At 42.1% G+C, this 21,825-nt stretch overlaps 1 protein-coding gene across 5 annotated transcripts in view; it reads right to left on the bottom strand.

Moving 5' to 3' along the window:
- Positions 1 to 247: 247 nt before the first annotated feature.
- The window catches only part of STK31 (serine/threonine kinase 31), a 150,438-nt gene continuing 128,860 nt past the window's right edge, over positions 248 to 21,825 (bottom strand). For 3 of the 5 annotated variants that reach the window (XM_077268772.1, XM_077268774.1, XM_077268777.1), the window contains 4 exons: positions 15,400 to 15,519; positions 5,076 to 5,144; positions 2,073 to 2,116; positions 248 to 587 (listed from right to left, as the gene is read on the bottom strand). In XM_077268772.1, the coding sequence (XP_077124887.1) occupies positions 458 to 587; positions 2,073 to 2,116; positions 5,076 to 5,144; positions 15,400 to 15,519 (363 nt within the window). In that variant the 3' untranslated portion in view covers positions 248 to 457. The remainder of the gene's footprint in view (positions 588 to 2,072; positions 2,117 to 5,075; positions 5,145 to 15,399; positions 15,520 to 21,825) is intronic. The other 2 variants (XM_077268775.1, XM_077268776.1) reach the window with 1 other exon arrangement.

Here is a 21,825-nt window from a genome sequence, read left to right as displayed (position 1 = left end):
TATTTTTAGAGATCAGACTTTTAGAGACACAAGCACCAAATGTTTTTTTTTCACAATTTGTTTATTTTTTATCTTGATTTAAACTTTCATATTTTTATTTCTACTTTTGAAGTCTTCCTAGGGAACTTGAACCTGCAATGTAAAACTTAAGCTATGGTCAATAAAATATGGTATTTACCTGCTTAAGCAGAATATTTGTCAGTTTTCCAGTGCCCCAACGTTATATTTTTTCTATAACACATACAAAAACAGATTTTAGAGGATTTATTCCATAAAATGAAAAGAAAAAAAACCTCTCATTCTGACTGAACCACAAAAAATGAACACAAAAGAACGACACCTGTGTAAAGATTGCCAATAAGATAACTGAACGAAAGCTAAGACTGACAAGAGCTGAATTTGTTCCTGCAGAAAATAAAGCTAAATCAAGCAAAGTCTGCAGGCATATTGTCATCAGTCACATCATCTGGCAAAGGATGACATTCAGGCTCAGAAACCTGAAAATATTCATGCAGTTTGATGTGCTCAGTCGGCATGCGATCTCCACAGCATACAAGGCGGGACAGCAGAGCCTCGGTTTTGAAATCCTGGAGTAAATAAAAATGAAGACATATGGCTCATTACATATGACATATTGACATACTATAAAGCAGGGGTCAGTTGAGAGAGGTGAAAAGCCCCACAGCCTGGCACCTTTATGCTACTTATGGGTTTTAATACTTGAAGCACAACTTTACTAAAATTATGAACTTTACAACCTACTGCCAAGTTGTACTAGGCTCCCTGGAGATCTGCGCAGACAATCCTATGTAAGGGCTCTTTCACACGTCCTGATATTTCCAGCACTGGAAAAATCAGTACCGGAGATATCTCTGTCTGTGTGTTTAATACTTGTGGCATACATGTGACATACATGTGGCAACCGTGTGCCACCTCAGTGTCACATGTACCGGCGCCTGGGAATCAGCTGTACTGTTCGTGCAGTTCCTGGATGCCGGGTGCGGAAGATCGCTCACATTACTGTCTCCTGCATGCGCTGTGATCAACGGACAGTGTTGAGAGTTGTATTCAACCAATAACAAGAGCAGGCGACGGCTGATGGGAGTATTCATCAGCCGCCGCCTGCGCTATACCCAGCCTACATAAAAATGTTGGGGTGTCCTTTACTTGAAGTAAAAATAAAAACACACTTTTCCATTTTTATATCATAATAAACACAGAGTTATACCATTAACAACCTGAGAATACCAGCCCCCATGTGTCTACTTTAGCTTGGCTGGTTGTCAAAAACAGGAGGGACACCACTGCATCTTTAATTTTATTTTTAATTATTTATTTCAATAGTTAAAAAATATGGAGTGAGGCCCCCTGTATTCTTGATAACCAGCCTTGCTAAAGCTAACAATTGAGGGTTGCAGCCCACAGCTGTGAGTTTTGCCTGGCTGGTTATCAAAACCAGTCATTTTTTTAAAATTTATTTATTTATTTATTTATTTAAAGCGCAGGCTGCGGCTTATGAATGTTCCCATCAGCCACCGCCTGCTCTCGCTGTTAGGGCTCATTTCCACTTGCGAGAAACACGTCCATGTCTCGCATGTGGAAACCAAGCTGTGGCACCGGCACTTGGGAGCGGAGCGTGCGGCTGCATGTGTTCCTATGCGGCCGCACGCTCCGCTCTGGAGTGCCGGCGCCACAGCTTGGCGTCCACATGCGAGACATGGACGTGTTTCTCGCAAGTGGAAATGAGCCCTTAATAGTTGAATACAACTCTCAACATTGTCCCCTGCTAGTGCTGATTGCAGCGGCAGCAGGGATGTGATCTGTCTTCAGCACCAGTTGCCAGGCTCCAGCACGTGAAACACTGATGACACACAAATCTCAATGGACATGTCAACATGTTTGGCCCACAGACCGTGGAATCACACTGACATGTGTAGAGGCCCATACACTTAAATAGGTCTGCGTGTGTGTGTGAGTGTCTCCGGTACATGTGAAAACCGTCACCACACGTTCTGGACACACTGACGTCTGAAAGAGCCCTAATGAAGTTTTGTCTAAAATAACGACATCACCTGATCATGGCTGCCAATCCCCTACTCTCCACTGTGTTGTTGTTCTGTAGTGAGGTGATGTTTCATTGATATGGACCCCATCATGAAAGGATGAACAGAGCAGGCAGAGAAGGAACAATGCTAAATTAGTAAAGTGGAAAACATTATTTCACTATTAACGTTGATGCAGTTTCACATTTATTATTCTGAAAACCCTTTATACTGGATTTGTTACCAAATTTTACAATACAAACTGTATACATTATTAAATACCGTATTTTTCGCTTTATAAGACACACCTGATTATAAGACGCACCCCCAAATTTGGTAAAGAGAAAAAAATTATTATTTTTTTATGTTAAATGGGGGTCTGTTTTATAATGCCAGTGTCCGTTTTACAAATCATATACAAGTCCCTCATCCTGGTATCTATATAACCCCCTTCCTTGTGCTGGCACATGGCCCCCTTGTGCTGCTGGCAGGCACTTGCCCCCGCCTCTGTGCTGCTGGCAGGCACTTGGCCCAGCCGGGGTGGGGGGCATGTGCCTGCCAGCAGCACACGGGGGCATATAGTTTCCCGGGGAGGCCATGTGCGTGCAAGCAGGGGGCATATAGAGTGACCGGGGAAGGGGTGGGGTGGGTGGGGGCATATCCATGATTGGAGGGGGGAGAGTGCATGTACATGCAATATGCGCCCGCCCCTGTCCATCAACTCTCCGCGGGCTTCAGCACTGAGGTGATGGACAGTGGGTGCAGTGAATATTACATGAGGCTAATGAGTGGGAGCAAGTGACCTCCCACTGTCTCTGCAGCCTGCAGCCAGCCCACTCCAGCCCCCTGACACCACTCCAGAGCAGCTCCTCCTCCTCTGCAGCACAGCACACAGATTCGGATAAGACACCCCCCCACTTTCCCCAAAAATTTGGGGGAACAAAACAAAAGTGTGTCTTATAACCCGACAGATACGGTATATCAGATTGATGACCCTATAATCCAGATAGTAAGATGAGCATTTTATGAATCCAGCTATAGAGTAAGGCTATGTTCAGAAATCTCATGCACGCACTTTTTTTTCCTGACTGATTTGGAAAAGTGCTGTGTTTTTAAAAGTGGCAGCATGTCACTTCGTTCAGTGCTTTTTCACCCATAGAAAGCAATGGGTAAGTGCAAAAACACAGGTGTCAGGTTATTGCAGGTTTTGGGGTTTTTTTTGGGAGGGGGGGCATTAAACTTTATCAATATGCACAAAAGAACAAAAAAAAAAGAAGGAAAAAAATGCCCAGAGAGCAGGTTTTGCCTGCAGGAAAAAAAACAGGGAACGTGTGAACATAGCCTAAGAGGGCTAAAGTCTAAGAGTATTCAGTCTCCATCCACCCAGCCTGAATGACTGGGGCAACTTGTACTTAACATTGAGAGGTCTCAGCAGAGGCAGTGAGGAAGAACTCAGAGGAGCTGTCAGACTAGGTGAATACAGCTTGAATTTAAAAGGTTATTCCCATCTCCAAGATCCTATCCTGTCCCAATATGTAGTAGGTGTAATAATAATATTAGCAAATGTCCCCAATTAGAATTGTGATAGAGTTCTTCTGATTTGCGGTGTCGCTTACCGCATGTGCATGGCACTCAAGTAGCTTAAGTATCCATGGATACTACCACTCGTATAGTGACTGACACTTAGTCGATAGTTGTCGTAACCAAGCGATATGTAAGCTAATGCAATACCCTACATGGCAAAAGCAACAAAGTCAATCAAAAGAACTATACATTTCTAATTGGAGGAATTTGCTAATATTATTACACCTACCACATATTGGGATAGGATCTTGGAGATGGCAATACCACTTTAACCTTTCAACCAAGATTATACAACCATTCTGACATAGATTTTCGCAGTAAATACAGCAGCCTCATCAGGGCTCAGATCTTTTTATGTATGCAGTTTATACTGTGAAATAGGGTGACTGATTCAATTTCGGTCAATGAAAGTGTTTAGTGAGCCACTTCTAAAATGTATCCTGGCTTTTTATTGGACTATCCCTGACATCTTGCCAATGGCACATAAGATATTTAGAAGAGAATTACCGGCTACTTAATTTGAAATTTTTTTCAGTGTCCTCAAAGCTAACTAAAAAGTAATGTTCATCCTGAGGGTCCCTGCTCATATATGACGCCAGACTTACAGTAAAATTACTATAAAGGAACAATATGGCAGAATTATATGAGATTCTCACAACAATCATCATTTAAAGTTTGCTCCAATCATATTAAACAACAGAGGAGGCTATAATTAAAATAATTACGAATTTATTCCGTACTACTATTTAAGAAGACCAATTTATTCATTAATGGTCCCGTAGCCATTCTTTGGATTTGCCCAAACAGATGTAATGAGTTTTACTACACAAACTGACAAACATGACATTTTTATTTCTATGGATCACACTGACTTGTAATGCATTGTTTTACCATCAAGAATTGCACAAAAGGTTACCTTACTCTGGCAGTCATGGGCAAAGAAAAAGTCATGGAACAGAGAGGTCCTAAATATACAGAGACATTGCATCCAAGTAGAAATAAACTTAAATGGAGATGCTTTCATCAATTTGGGCATGTTGGACTGGCCACGTTGTGGAACAGTCTCTATAGAGCTGAGTAAAGTGCAATTTGTAATCTCTCCTATCCATTACAGAGATCTTCATTTGCAAAATTTAGGTTATGAATTTCCGTATGTTAAATGTTTAACTGGGCGTTACCAGAGATTTTTCTCTAGGGGAGTGTATTTCTTCCCCTCCATGACTTTAACCAATCAGAAGCAGGCAGAAACACACAGGGGGAACGAGAAGAAGAAAAAAAAAACAACACATCATCCAATTTACTGATCTCTACAGCTACTCAGTAGAGATACAGCAGAGACCTGAAGTATGATTATAAGCCTGACTAGATCTCATCTCACAGTGCTGTCACTTCTCGCAATACCCCAGTAGATAAAAGACAATTAGTTATTTGCAGAATTATACAACATACCAAGTCACTTTTGTCAAAATCAGGGGTTCCATCAGATTTGTGTGTAACATTTTTCTTCCCTGTGCAGAGCTAAAAAAAAAAAAAAAAAAGTTTTAGATATTTAAAAATGAAACCTCTCCTCACAAAGTAGACAAAGAATATATGGTACTCCGGAGTGTAATGGAGGAGGTGCTCGAGTAGGGTTCCAATCCGAGGTAACTACTATTAGTAAAACTCAGCACTCATAGGAAGATACAGTGGCATGTAAAAGTTTCGGCACCCCTGGTCAAAATTGCACTGTAAAGCAAGATGAAATGATCTCTAACAAGGCATACAGTTAAAGATGACACATTTACTTTGTATTTTTGACAAAAGAAATAAATTATACATATTTTTTGAATTTTAAAAATTACAAAAAGTAAAATAGGCCAATGCAAAGTTTTGGCACCCTGCATGGTTAGTTCTTTGTAGCAACCCATTTTCTTAGTATCACAGCTTGTAAAGACTTTTTGTAGCCAGACGAGAGTCTTTCATCCATTCTTCCATGGAAAATTCTTCCAATTCTGTGAGATTCCTGGGTCGTCTTGCATGCACAGCTGTTTGAGGTCTAGCCACAGATTTTCAATGATGTTCAGATCAGGGGACTGAGGGTCCTTGTAAAATCTTCAGCTTGCGCCTTTTGAGGTCTTCTATTGTGGATTTTAACCCCTTCACCCCCAAGGGTTGTTTGCACGTTAATGACCGTGCCAATTTTTACAATTCTGACCACTGTCCCTTTATGAGGCTATAACTCTGGAACGCTTTGACGGATCTTGGCGATTCTGACATTGTTTTCTCGTGACATATTGTACTTCATGTTAGTGGTAAAATTTATTCGATATAACTTGCGTTTATTTGTGAAAAAAATGGAAATTTGGCGAAAACTTTGAAAATTTCGCAATTTTCCAACTTTGAATTTTTATGCCCTTAAATCACAGACATATGTCACGCAAAATACTTAATAAGTAACATTTCCCATATGTCTACTTTACATCAGTACAATTTTGGAACCAAAATTTTTTTTTGTGACGGAGTTATAAGGGTTAAAAGTTGACCAGCAATTTCTCATTTTTACAACACCATTTTTTTTTAGGGACCACATCTCATTTGAAGTCATTTTGAGGGGTCTATATGATAGAAAATACCCAAGTGTGACACCATTCTAAAAACTGCACCCCTCAAGGTGCTCAAAACCATATTCAAGAAGTTTATTAACCCTTCAGGTGTTTCACAGGAATTTTTGGAATGTTTAAATAAAAATGAACATTTAACTTTTTTCACACAAAATTTATTTCAGCTCCAATTTGTTTTATTTTACCAAGGGTAACAGGAGAAAATGGACCCCCAAAGTTGTTGTACAATTTGTCCTGAGTACGCTGATACCCCATATGTGGGGGTAAACCACTGTTTGGGCGCATGGCAGAGCTCGGAAGGAAAGGAGCGCCATTTGACTTTTCAATGCAAAATTGACTGGAATTGAGATGGGACGCCATGTTGCGTTTGGAGAGCCCCTGATGTGCCTAAACACTGAAACCCCCTACAAGTGACACCATTTTGGAAAGTAGATCCCCTAAGGAACTTATCTTGATGTGTGGTGAGCACTTTGACCCACCAAGTGCTTCACAGAAGTTTATAATGCAGAGCCGTAAAAAAAAAAGCATATTTTTTCACAAAAATGATCTTTTCGCCCCCAATTTTTTATTTTCCCAAGGGTAAGAGAAGAAATTGGACCCCAAAAAATGTTGTGCAATTTGTCCTGAGTACGCTGATACCCCATATGTGGGTGTAAACCATTGTTTGGGCGCATGGCAGAGCTTGGAAGGGAAGGAGCGCCATTTGACTTTTCAATGCAAAATTGACTGGAATTGAGATGGGACGCCATGTTGCGTTTGGAGAGCCCCTGATGTGCCTAAACATTGAAACCCCCCACAAGTGACACCATTTTGGAAAGTAGACCCCCTAAGGAACTTATCTAGATGTGTTTTGAGAGCTTTGAACCCCCAAGTGTTTCACTACAGATTATAACGCAGAGCCGTGAAAATAATTTTTTTTTTTTTTCTCAAAAATGATTTTTTTAGCCCCCAGCTTAGTATTTTTTACAACGGTAACAGAATAAATTGGACCCCAAAATTTGTTTTCCAATTTGTCCTGAGTACGCTGATACCCCATATGTGGGGGGGAACCACTGTTTGGGCGCATGACAGAGCTCGGAAGGGAAGGAGCGCCATTTGGAATGCAGACTTAAATGGATTGGTCAGCAGCCGTCACGTTGCATTTGCAGAGCCCCTGATGTACCCAAACAGTACAAACCCCCCCACAAGTGACCCCATATTGGAAACTAGACCTCCCAAGGAACTTATCTAGATGTGTTTTGAGAACTTTGAACCCCCAAGTGTTTCACTAAAGTTTATAGCGCAAAGCCGTGAAAATAAAAATTCTTTTTTTTTTTTCACAAAAATGATTTTTTAGCCCCCAGTTTTGTATTTTCACAAGGGTAGCAGGATAAATTAGACCCCAAAAGTTGTTGTCCAATTTGTCCTGAGTACGCTGATACCCCATATGTGGGGGGGGAACCACTGTTTGGGTGCATGACAGAGCTCGGAAGGGAAGGAGCGCCATTTGGAATGTAGCCTTAAATGGATTGGTCTGCAGGCGTCACGTTGCATTTGCAGAGCCCCTGATGTACCCAAACAGTACAAACCCCCCACAAGTGACCCCATATTGGAAACTAGACCTCCCAAGGTACTTCTCTAGATGTGTTGTGAGAACTTTGAACCCCCAAGTGTTTCACTACAGTTTATAACGCAGAGCCGTGAAAATAAAACATTTTTTTTTCCCACAAAAATGATTTTTAGCCCCCAAAATTTTTATTTTCCTAAGGATAACAAGAGAACTTGGACCCCAGAAGTTGTTGTTCAATTTGTCCCGAGTACGCTGATAACACATATGTTGGGGTAAACCCCTTTTTGGGCGCACGGGAGAGCTCGGAAGGGAAGGAGCACTGTTTTACTTTTTCAACGCAGAATTGGCTGGAATTGAGATTGGACGCCATGTCGCGCTTGGAGAGCCCCTGATGTGCCTGGACAGTGGAAACTCCCCAATTCTACCTGAAACCCTAACCCAAACACACCCCTAACCCTAATCCCAACGGTAACCCTAACCACACCCCTAGCCCTGACACACCCATAATTCTAATCCCAACCCTAATCCAAACCATAAATGTAATCCAAACCCTAACTTTAGCCCCAACCATACCTTTAGCCCCAACCCTAACCCTAACTTTACCTCCAACCCTAGCCCTAACCCTAACCCTACCCCTAAACGTGACTGAAATACGTGGCACTGAAATACGTGGCACTGAAATACGTGGCACTGAAATACGTGGCACTGAGATACGTGGCACTGAGATACGTGGCACTGAAATACGTGGCACTGAAATACGTGGCACTGAAATACGTGCAACTGAAATACGTGCAACTGAAATACGTGCAACTGAAATACGTGCAACTGAAATACGTGCAACTGAAATACGTGCAACTGAAATACGTGCAACTGAAATACGTGCAACTGAAATACGTGCAACTGAAATACGTGCAACTGAAATACGTGCAACTGAAATACGTGCAACTGAAATACGTGCAACTGAAATACGTGCAACTGAAATACGTGCAACTGAAATACGTGCAACTGAAATACGTGCAACTGAAATACGTGCAACTGAAATACGTGCAACTGAAATACGTGCAACTGAAATACGTGCAACTGAAATACGTGCAACTGAAATACGTGCAACTGAAATACGTGCAACTGAAATACGTGCAACTGAAATACGTGCAACTGAAATACGTGCAACTGAAATACGTGCAACTGAAATACGTGCAACTGAAATACGTGCAACTGAAATACGTGCAACTGAAATACGTGCAACTGAAATACGTGGCACTTAAATACGTGATACGTGGCACTGAAATACGTGATACGTGGCACTGAAACACGTGGCACTGAAATACGTGATACGTGGCACTGAAATACGTGATACGTGGCACTGAAACACGTGGCACTGAAATACGTGATACGTGGCACTGAAATACGTGGCACTGAAATACGTGGCACTGAAATACGTGGCACTGAAATACGTGGCACTGAAATACGTGGCACTGAAATACGTGGCACTGAAATACGTGCAACTGAAATACGTGCAACTGAAATACGTGCAACTGAAATACGTGCAACTGAAATACGTGCAACTGAAATACGTGGTACTTAAATACGTGGCACTAAAATATGTGGCACTGAAATACGTGATACGTGGCACTTAAATACGTGGCACTGAAACACGTGGCACTGAAATACGTGATATGTGGCACTGAAATACGTGATACGTGGCACTTAAATACGTGGCACTGAAACACGTGGCACTGAAATACGTGATACGTGGCACTGAAATACGTGGCACTGAAATACGTGGCACTGAAATACGTGGCACTATGACTGTCAGAAAATGTTCATTAAACGGTTAGGGGTGAGGTTAGGGGTAGAGTTAGGGTTAGGGTTTGGATCTCTATCACCTTGATGGTGGTGGGTGGCTTTTCAGTGTGTTTTCTGTTTTTTTTCGATATAAACGCATGCGTTTTTAATGCAAACGCATGTGCTTAAAAACGCAAGAAAATACTGCAGGTTGTATTTCTGAAAATGAACGCATGCAGAAAAAAAACGCATGCGTTTGAAAACGCGACCAAACCCGTACAAAAAAACGCATGCATTTTCAATGTTAAATATAGGGAAAAAACGCATGCGTTTTTTGTGCAAAAAACGCTGCAGACAAAAATGCAAGTGTGAAACCAGCGACGCTTTTTATAGCAAAAAAGTTTTTGCGTCTCCACATTTTGAGACCTAGAATTTTTCCACATTTTGGTCTACAGAGTCATGTGAGGTCTTGTTTTTTGCGGGACGAGTTGACGTTTTTATTGGTAACATTTTCGGACACGTGACCGTTTTTGATCACTTTTTATTCCGATTTTTGTGAGGCAGAATGACCAAAAACCTGCTATTCATGAATTTCTTTTGGGAGAGGCGTTTATACCGTTCCGCGTTTGGTAAAATTGATAAAGCAGTTTTATTCGACGGGTCAGTACGATTACAGCGATATCTCATTTATATCATTTTTTTATGTTTTGGCGCTTTTATACGATAAAAACTATTTTATAGAAAAAATAATTATTTTGGTATCGCTTTATTCTCAGGACTATAACTTTTTTATTTTTTTGCTGATGATGCTGTGTGGCGGCTTGTTTTTTGCGGGACAAGATGACGTTTTCAGCGGTACCATGGATATTTATATCAGTCTTTTTGATCGCGTGTTATTCCACTTTTTGTTCAGCGGTATGGTAATAAAGCGTTGTTTTTTGCCTCGTGTTTTTTTTTTTTTTTCCTTACGGTGTTTACTGAAGGGGTTAACTAGTGGGACAGTTTTATAGGTTGGGTCGTTACGGACGCGGCGATACTAAATATGTGTACTTTTATTGTTTTGTTTTTTTTATTTAGATAAAGAAATGTATTTATGGGAATAATATATATTTTTTTTTATTATTTATTTAGGATTTTTTTTTTTTTTTTTTTACACATGTGGAAAATTTTTTTTTTTTACTTTTTTACTTTGTCCCGGGGGGGGACATCACAGATCGATGATCTGATAGTGTGCACAGCACTCTGTCAGATCACCGATCTCACTGACAGGGCTGCAGGCTTACCAGCGTCTGCTCTGAGCAGACACTCGGTAAGCCACTTCCTTCCCTGCAGGACCCTGATGCCGCGGCCATCTTGGATCCGGGACCTGCAGCCAGGAAGGAGGTAGGAGACCCTCGCAGCAACGCGATCACATCGCGTTGCTCCGGGGGTCTCAGGGAAGCCCGCAGGGAGCCCCCTCCCTGCGCGATGCTTCTCTATACCGCCGGTACACTGCGATCATGTTTGATCGCGGTGTGCCGGGGGATAATGTGCCAGGGGCGGTCCGTGACCGCTCCTGGCACATAGTGCCGGATGTCAGCTGCGATATGCAGCTGACACCCGGCCGCGATCGGCCGCGCTCCCCCCGTGAGCGCCGCTGATCGGTGATGACGTACTATCCCGTCGGTGGTCATACGGGCCCACCCCACCTCGACGGGATAGTACGTCCGATGTCAGGAAGGGGTTAACGTGTGTTTAGGATCATTAGCCATCTGTAGAAGCCATCCTCTTTTCAACTTCAGCTTTCTTACAGATGGTGTTATGTTTCCATCCATCAAGAATTTGTTCAAATTTCATTGAATCCATTCTTCCCTCTACCCGTGAAATGTTCTCTGTCATTGGCTACAGCACAACCCCAAAGCATGATTGATCCACTCCCATACTTAAGGGTTTATGAGTAGTGATGAGCGAGTGTGCTCAGATAAGGTGTTATCCAAGCATGCTCATGTCCTAAACAAGTATTTTCTGTGTGCTCCAAAAAAAAATGCTTGAGACGCCGAGGCTGCAAGTCTTGTGGCTGTTCCGACTGATGTAACACATGCAGGGACTGCACATTTGTCGGCTCATTACTATTGGCGAGATGTTCTTTCTGAAACTGTGCCCTTTTTTCTCTACACACATACCTTTGATGATTGTGGCCAAAGAGTTCTATTGTAACCTCGTTGGTCCTCAGAACTTGTTTCCAAATAGCATCAGGCTTGTTTAGATGCTCTTTTGCATACTTCTAGTGCAAAATTTTATGGTGAGCATGCAGGAGAGGGTTTCTTCGGATGACTCTTCCATCAAGGCCATATTTGTTTAGGTGTGTCTGAACAGTAGAACAATGTACCACAACTCCAGAGTCTGCTAAATCTTTCTAAAGGACTTTTGCAGTCAAGCGGAGGTTCTGATTTGCCTCTTCAGCAATTCTATGAGCAGCTCTCACTGAAATTTTGCTTGGTCTTCCAGACCTGATCTTGAACTCCATTGTCCCGGTTACCTGCCATTTCTTAATTACATTTCGAACTGAGGAAAGGGTACATTGAAAACTCTTTGCCATCTTCTTATAAAATTCTCCTGCTTTGTGGGCCTCCACCATTTTCAGAATGCTAGGAAGCTGCTTAAAAGAACCCATGGCTGTTTTTTGGCACAAGGTTAGAGGAGGTTGGGTTTTTATAAAGCTGGGAAATTTGAATCACCTGGGCTTTCCTAACAATGATGGTGAACAAGCCATAACCCTAACAGGCCAATTGAGGTATGAAACCTTTGTCAAAGTTATCTGAGCACACAAATCTCCAAGCGGGCCCAAACATTTGCATCAGCCCATTTTCTTATTTGTAATTTTTAAAAATGAATTTTTTGCCTTAGGCTATGTGCACACGTCAGGATTTTGTCAGGATTTTTCATCAGGTTTTGTAGCCAAAACCAGGAGTGGGTGATAAATGCAGAAGTGGTGCACATGTTTCTATTATACTTTTCCTCTAATTGTTCCACTCCTGGTTTTGGCTACAAATCCTGAGGAAAATCCTGACAAAATCCTGACGTGTGCACATAGCCTAAAATACAAAGGAATTGTGCCATCTTTAACTTCAGCCCTTTAGGAGATCATTTTATCTTTAACTTGTCACTATAATGGTAATTTTGGAATGGTGCCAGATCTCCTCACAAAGAGGCAAGCAGTGGGTTTTTTTTTTCCCCACACTCTGTATTGTAACAAGTGAATAATCTTTGTGTCCACTATAGACCAGAACTGATTCTGGTCTATTAGAAGTAAACAATAAAATTCTAAACTGAAGCAAAAGATCTTAAAAACAGCTTAGAATTGTTACAAAAAAGTACCTATTCATACAATAACTTTTATTTGCTGAATCTTAAGGCTATGTTCACACTTTGCGGGTTTTGCCGCGGATCCGCAGCGGATTTGACACTGCAGATCCGCAGCAGTTTTCCATGCAGGGTAAAGTACAATGTTACTCTATGGAAAACAAAACCCGCTGTGCACATGCTGCGGATTTTTTTTTCTGCGGAAAAAAAGAAGGAGCATGTCACTTCTTGGTGCAGAATCGCAGCGATTCTGCACCCATAGAAATGCATTGATCCGCTAACTTCCCGCATGGGGCTGTGCCCACGTTGCGGGAAGTTAAGCGGATAATGTGCCGATGGTACCCGGGGTGGAGGAGAGGAGACTCTCCTCCAGGCCCTGGGAACCATATTTTGGTGTAAAAAAAAGAATTAAAATAAAAAATAATGCTATACTCACCTCTCAGCGCTGCCCGCGGCGTCCGGTCTCAGTTGCTGTGCCGAACAGGACCTGTGGTGACGTCGCGGTCACATGACCGTGATGACGCCGCGGTCACATGACCGTGACGTCACGAAGGTCCTGGTCGGCGCAGCCGCTTGCAGCGCCGAGGAGATCGCGACGTCAGAGGGTGAGTATAACCGATTTTTATTATTTTTTACATTACTATTGATGCTGCATATTGCTGCATATGCAGCATCAATAGTACAGGAGTAATCCCGCAGCGGAAACCGCGGAACAAACCGCGATAAATCTGCAGGGATAACCGCAGCGGTTTTGCCCTGCAGATTTATCAATTCCGCTGCGGGATTAACCCGCAGAGGGACCCGCAAAGTGTGAACGTGGCCTAAGAGTTTAAAGTGGAATATTAGTTCTGAGAAAAACACAGGAAAGGGCAGTAGTTGAAATTAAGACTTTTCTGAAGTACATATTATTACCAAACCAGTTGAGGTTAGGAAGTACCAACTGTGAAAGGGCAGATGATTCTATGCAGCATGGGTATGGTAAATGGAGCCTTGTACTTGGTTCTGCAGGCTTTAGGGTGCACAATTTGCCTGTTTACTCAAGTCACTTGTCCACTGAATACAGGGGAAGAATAATATTTTTCTCATAAATTCTCCTAACAAGATTCACAAACACTGACTAGTTTCACGAATGCAATTCAATGAGCAGTGAATCAGTGGAACACAAATCAGGCAAACGTTTGTGAATAATGTATACCAGGGAAGACTTGGTACACTCCTCCACTGGGGTGTAAAAACTGCAAGCAATCCAAAAATCCAAAGCACCGGGTAATCTTCAAAAAAGTTTTATGCCAGTGTACACACAGGAAAAGGAATAACATTTTGGCCAAGCAGGGCCTTTATCAAACAAAGCTTTTCTTCGGTTAGATAAAAGGCCCTCCTGCACGGCTGAAAGGTTGTTATTGCTTTTCCTGTGTGTACGCTGGTGTCAATAAAACTTTTTTTTTTTTTTTTTTTTTTAAAGAGAATACCTGGTGCCTTGGATTGCTTACAAATCAGGCAAACATTTTCCTGCCTTCGACCAGGAATCTCAACTTTTCGAGATACTATTGAATTTATCATATATGTAATAATATGTTCTGTGTATTCTGCAAAGCACCTAAAAAACAGGAGGCCATAGTTGTTTATAAAGGGTTAATCTCCTATAAGCAGGACACAGCTGCTTATTAAGGGTTAATCTGAGTTTCTTACTACATGCTGCATAGATAAAGCAGCAGCCAAACCACTCATGGAGGTCAGTAGGATTTACCAGTACTGCAGCTCCTATCCTCCTGACTTTGCCACATATATAACTGCCTCCAGCTAGTGATGAGCGAGTATGCTTGTTACTCGAGTTTCTCCGAGCATGCTCGGGTTGTCTCCGAGTATTTCAGCGTGCTCAGAGATTTAGTTTATGTCGACACAGCTGCATGATTTGCGGCTGCTAAACAGCTTGAATACATATGCCTAACAAACAGGCAACCCCCTTATGTATTCAAGCTGTCTAGCAGCCACAAATAATGCAGCTGTGTCGACAAACTAAATCTCTGAGCACGCTGAAATACTCGGAGACAACCCGAGCATGCTCGGAGAAACTAATAACGAGCACACTCGCTCATCACTACCTCAAGCATGAAATAAAGTGGCCCTTCTGTGTTATTTACATGCTACACCCTCTCATATCCAAGTCAGGAACTAGCACACACCTGTAAGATGGTCCGATTGAGGCGACGTCAGTCTCCTTCTCTTAAAAAGCCAGGGCTTGTATCACTAAATTAGCTGGAAACATTTTATTTTTTCTAATTATAAATATTTGAGAACTATTCCATTTTTGGTCATAATGTAAATTATGAAGTTTTCCTGGATGTGATACGCAATCCTAAAGTAAATAAACGCTGTAAATGATATTTCTATAGTAAGACTATTTGGGCATAAATTGTAAATCTAGGCATAAATCAACTTCGGTAATATGGCACTTCGGTAATAGGTCTTCATGTGTGGCATACTACATGTACCATACCCAAAGCAGAAGGATCCCGTAGCTGTACACATCCGAGGAAGCGGACGGCGGTTGTCCCAATTTTACTTCAGGAGCAGTCAACAGTGGGAAGCAAATAGAGGAGGCAGAACTCCGCTGCTCCTAGAAAAGTAACCACAACGGCCAAAAGGACAGAACATGAAATATTTTACTATTTAATTTATTGTAACAACTGTACAACATTGAAGACATCAGAAGAATACAAGAGTTGCTTCTGCACAGACATGCTGAGAAGTTAGGGAAGAGAAACCCTGCATGGGTATTCTTTAGGTACCTGTTAACCCCTCATACTTCTATATAATTCTGCTAGATATCTGATAGATTCTTCTTGTGACAAAACACACACATATATATGTATATTAATATACATTAATATATATATAAATTAGTTTTTTTAATTAACTTTTTAGGGGCCTATTCACTTTTGAAACGACTGAATAGTTTTTTGGGAAGGGCTCAAGCAGCACCCCATTTTAAAGACGGCAAAAAGTTTATTCAACGAGTTAGTTAACCTGTGGGATGCATCACAGGAATTAATGCATGGTGGAATGAAAAAAGTTAAAAAAATATTCATCACTGCTTAGCCTGCTGTCAGTTAGTATAGATATATAACGTGGAACAACCGTTGCTGGTGCTCAAGTAGGGTCCTAGACCTCAATAGTTAACTGAATGAAACTTGGCACAAAACAAATGAAAAATGAATGATTTTAACCCCTTCACCCCCAAGGGTGGTTTGCACGTTAATGACCAGGCCAATTTTTACAATTCTGACCACTGTCCCTTTATGAGGTTATAACTCTGGAACGCTTCAACGGATCTTGGCGATTCTGACATTATTTTCTCGTGAAATATTGTACTTCATGATAGTGATAACATTTATTCGATATAATGTGTTTATTTGTGAAAAAAATGAATATTTGGCGAAAATTTTGAAAATTTCGCAATTTTCCAACTTTGAATTTTTATGCCCTTAAATCACAGACATATGTCACGCAAAATACTTAATAAGTAACATTTCCCACATGTCTACTTTACATCAGCACAATTTTGGAACCAAAATTTTTTTTTTGTGACGGAGTTATAAGGGTTAAAAGTTGACCAGCAATTTCTCATTTTTACAACACCATTTATTTTTAGGGACCACATCTCATTTGAAGTCATTTTGAGGGGTCTATATGATAGAAAATACCCAAGTGTGACACCATTCTAAAAACTGCACCCCTCAAGGTACTAAAAACCACTTTCAAGAAGTTTATTAACCCTTCAGGTGTTTCACAGAAATTTTTGGAATGTTTAAATAAAAATTAACATTTAACTTTTTTTCACAAAAAAATTATTTCAGCTCCAATTTGTTTTATTTTACCAAGGGTAAGAAGAAATTGGACCCCAAAAATTGTTGTGCAATTTGTCCTGAGTACGCTGATACCCCATATGTGGGTGTAAACCATTGTTTGGGCGCAGGGCAGAGCTCGGAAGGGAAGGAGCGCCATTTGACTTTTCAATGCAAAATTGACTGGAATTGAGATGGGACGCCATGTTGCGTTTGGGGAGCCCCTGATGTGCCTAAACATTGAAACCCCCCACAAGTGACACCATTTTGGAAAGTAGACCTTTTAAGGAACTTATCTAGATGTGTGGTGAGCACTTTGACCCAACAAGTGCTTCACAGAAGTTTATAATGCAGAGCCGTAAAAATAAAAAATCATATTTTTTTCACAAAAATGATCTTTTCGCCCCCATTTTTTTATTTCCCCAAGGGTAAGAGAAGAAATTAGACCACAAAAGTTGTTGTGCAATTTGTCCTGAGTACGACGATACCCCATATGTGGGGGTAAACCACTGTTTGGGCGCATAGCAGAGCTCGGAAGGGAAGGAGCGCTATTTTACTTTTCAATGCAAAATTGACTGGGATTAAGATGGGATGCCATGTTGCGTTTGGAGAGCCCCTGATGTGCCTAAACATTAAAAACCCCCACAAGTGACACCATTTTGGAAAGTAGACCCCCTAAGGAACTTATCTAGATGTGTTTTGAGAGCTTTGAACCCCCAAGTGTTTCACTACAGTTTATAACGCAGAGCCGTGAAAATAAAAATTCTTTTTTTGTTCACAAAAATGATTTTTTTGCCCCCAGTTTTGTATTTTCACAAGGGTATCAGGATAAATTGGACCCCAAAAGTTGTTGTCCAATTTGTCCTGAGTACGCTGATACCCCATATGTGGGGGGGAACCACTGTTTGGGCGCATGACAGAGCTCGGAAGGGAAGGAGCGCCATTTGGAATGCAGACTTAAATGGATTGGTCTCCAGGTGTCACGTTGCATTTGCAGAGCCCCTGATGTACCCAAACAGTACAAACCCCCCACAAGTGACCCCATATTGGAAACTAGACCCCCCCAAGGAACTTATCTAGATGTGTTGTGAGAACTTTGAACCCCCAAGTGTTTCACTACAGTTTACAACGCAGAGCCGTGAAAATAAAAAATCTTTTTTTTCCCACAAAACTTATTTTTTGGCCCCCAGTTTTGTATTTTCCCAAAGGTAGCAGGAGAAATTGGACCCCAAAAGATGATGTCCAATTTGTCCTGAGTACGCTGATACCCCATATGTTGGGGTAAACCCCTGTTTGGGCACACGGGAGAGCTCTGAAGGGAAGGAGCACTGTTTTCCTTTTTCAACGCAGAATTGGCTGGATTTCAGATCGGATGCCATGTCCCGTTTGGAGAGCCCCTGATGTGCCTAAACAGTGGAAACCCCCCAATTATAACTGAAACCCTAATCCAAACACACCCCTTACCCTAATCCCAACAGTAACCCTAACCACTCCTCTAACCCAGACACACCAACCCTATTCCCAACCATAAATGTAATCCAAACCCTAACCCTATCTTTAGCCCCAACCCTAACTGTAGCCCCAACCCTAGCCCCAACCCTAGCCCTAACCCTAGCAATAACCCTAGCCCTATCACTAGCCCTAACACTAGCCGTAACACTAGCCGTAACACTAGCCCTAACCCTAACCCTAGCCCCAATCCTAGCCCTAACCCTAACCCTAGCCCCAACCCTAGCCCCAACCCTAGCCCCAACCCTAGCCCCAACCCTAGCCCCAACCCTAGCCCCAACCCTAGCCCCAACCCTAGCCCCAACCCTAACCCTTGCCCTAACCCTAGCCCTAACCCTAGCCCTAACTCTAGCCCTAACTCTAGCCCTAACTCTAGTCCTAACTCTAGTCCTAACTCTAGTCCTAACTCTAGTCCTAACTCTAGTCCTAACTCTAGTCCTAACTCTAGTCCTAACTCTAGTCCTAACTCTAGTCCTAACTCTAGTCCTAACTCTAGTCCTAACTCTAGTCCTAACTCTAGTCCTAACTCTAGTCCTAACTCTAGTCCTAACTCTAGTCCTAACTCTAGTCCTAACTCTAGTCCTAACTCTAGTCCTAACTCTAGTCCTAACTCTAGTCCTAACTCTAGTCCTAACTCTAGTCCTAACTCTAGTCCTAACTCTAGTCCTAACTCTAGTCCTAACTCTAGTCCTAACTCTAGTCCTAACTCTAGTCCTAACTCTAGTCCTAACTCTAGTCCTAACTCTAGTCCTAACTCTAGTCCTAACTCTAGTCCTAACTCTAGTCCTAACTCTAGTCCTAACTCTAGCCCTAACCCTAATGGGAAAATGGAAATAAATACATTTTTTAATTTTTTTATTTTTCCCTAATTAAGGGGGTGATGAAGGGGGGTTTGATTTACTTTTATAGCGGGTTTTTTAGCGGATTTTTATGATTGGCAGCCGTCACACACTGAAAGACGCTTTTCATTGCAAAAAATATTTCTTGCGTTACCACATTTTGAGAGCTGTAATTTTTCCATATTTGAGTCCACAGAGTCATGTGAGATCTTGTTTTTTGCGGGACAAGTTGACGTTTTTATTGGTTACATTTTCGGACACGTGACATTTTTTGATCGCTTTTTATTCCGATTTTTGTGAGGTAGAGTGATCAAAAACCAGCTATTCATGAATTTCTTTTGGGGGAGGCGTTTATACCGTTCCGCGTTTGGTAAAATTGATAAAGCAGTTTTATTCGTCGGGTCAGTACGATTACAGCGATACCTCATTTATATCATTTTTTTAATGTTTTGGCGCTTTTATACGATAAAAACTATTTTATAGAAAAAATAATTATTTTGGTATCGCTTTATTCTCAGGACTATAACTTTTTAATTTTTTTGCTGATGATGCTGTATGGCGGCTCGTTTTTTGCGGGACAAGATGACGTTTTCAGCGGTACCATGGTTATTTATATCAGTCTTTTTGATCGCGTGTTATTCCACTTTTTGTTCGGCGGTATGATAATAAAGCGTTGTTTTTTGCCTCGGTTTTTTTTTTTTTTTTCTTACGGTGTTTACTGAAGGGGTTAACTAGTGGGGCAGTTTTATAGGTTGGGTCGTTACGGACACGGCGATACTAAATATGTGTACTTTTATTGTTTTTTTATTTTATTTAGCTAAAGAAATGTATTTATGGGAATAATATTTTTTTTTTTTCTTTATTTAGGATATTTTTATTTTTTTTTACACACGTGGGGAATTATTTTTTTACTTTACTTTGTCCCAGGGGGGGACATTACAGATCATTGATCTGGCAGTGTGCACAACACTCTGCCAGATCGGCGATCTGCTGTGCAGGGCTGCAGGCTTACCAAGTGTCTACTCTGAGCAGGCACTCGGTAAGCCACCTCCCTCCCTGCAGGACCCGGATGCCGCGGCCATCTTGGATACGGGACCTGCGGCGAGGAGGGAGGTAGGAGACCCTCGGAGCAACGCGATCACATCGCGTTGCTCCGGGGGTCTCAGGGAAGCCCGCAGGGAGCCCCCTCCCTGCGCGATGCTTCCCTATACCGCCGGTACACTGCGATCATGTTTGATCGCGGTGTGCCGGGGGTTAATGTGCCGGGGGCGGTCCGTGACCGCTCCTGGCACATAGTGCCGGATGTCAGCTGCGATAGTCAGCTGACACCCGGCCGCGATCGGCCGCGCTCCCCCCGTGAGCGCGGCCGATCGGCTATGACGTACTATCCCGTCGAGGGTCAGATAGGCCCAGGTCACCTCGACGGGATAGTACGTCTAAGGTCACAGAGGGGTTAATGTAGTCCAAAATTAGACCAGTGGTGGATACCACGTCTTAAGGCTGTGTGCACACATTCAGGATTTTTCACGTTTTTTTCGCTATAAAAACACAATAAAAATGCTTAAAAACCACATACCTATGCATCCCATCATTTATAATGCATTCCGCAATTTTTGTGCATATGTTGCGGTTTTTTTCCGCAGAAAAAACGCATCACTGTAAAAAAACGCAGCATGTTCAATAATTTTGCTGATTTTTTTGCAGATTTCCCACTATATTATTGCATTGGGAACCTCCGGAAAAAATTTTTTTTTTTGATTTATACCAATTTTGGACTGCACTAAAATTATTCATCCGTTGTGTGCTAAGTTTCATTCAGTGCTGTCAGTGTCGGGGCTCGGTTACAGCCGTCGCTTAAACCATTAGTGACTGGGCCAATTTTTTTAAAATCTGACCAGTGTCACTTTATGTGGTAATAACTCTTGAACGCTTCAAAACATGCCAGTGATTGAGATTTTTTCATGGTACATTATAATTTATGATAATGGTAAATTTAGGTCGATTTGTTTTGTGTTTATTTGTAAAAAATAGGGATTTTTGTGTACTCACCGTAAAATCCTTTTCTCCGAGCCAATCATTGGGGGACACAGACCGTGGGTGTATGCTGCTGCCACTAGGAGGCTGACACTAAGTGATACAAAGAAAGTTAGCTCCTCCCCTGCAGTATACACCCTCCTGCTGGCACTCAGCTAACCAGTTCGGTGCAAAAGCAGTAGATCAATAACAACATATGAGTGTATAGCATGTCATATTATATATGAGAGTATAGCATGTCAGAATATAAAAACAAGCACAAGCTAATAGGGTGGGAGCTGTGTCCCCCAATGATTGGCTCGGAGAAAAGGATTTTACGGTGAGTACACAAAAATCCCTATTTCTCCTTCGCCTCATTGGGGGACACAGACCGTGGGACGTCCCAAAGCAGTCCCTGGGTGGGGACAACATCAGATCAGGCCCTGTGTAACCGCTACTTACAAGTGCGCCACCACGGCCTGCAGAGTCCACCTGCCCAGACTCACATCTGTGGAAGTGTGGGAATTATAGTGCTTCAGGAATGCATGCGGACTGGACGAATCCGCAAGCTTGCAGGCGTGCCTTGCCGACGCCTGGTACCTAGAACCCTCGATAGACAGGGAGATAGGCTGACCTCTAGCACGGAAGGACTCCTGGATGGTGAAACAAATTCACCATGTTATCATGGCCGATGAAATGGCTAAACCCTTCCTGGAA

The sequence above is a fragment of the Ranitomeya variabilis genome, chromosome 6 (assembly GCF_051348905.1).
Source record: "Ranitomeya variabilis isolate aRanVar5 chromosome 6, aRanVar5.hap1, whole genome shotgun sequence".
Lineage (NCBI taxonomy): Eukaryota > Metazoa > Chordata > Amphibia > Anura > Dendrobatidae > Ranitomeya > Ranitomeya variabilis.
The sequence above is the reverse complement of the archived record's forward strand: the minus strand, read 5'-3'. Positions and strand labels throughout refer to the sequence as shown.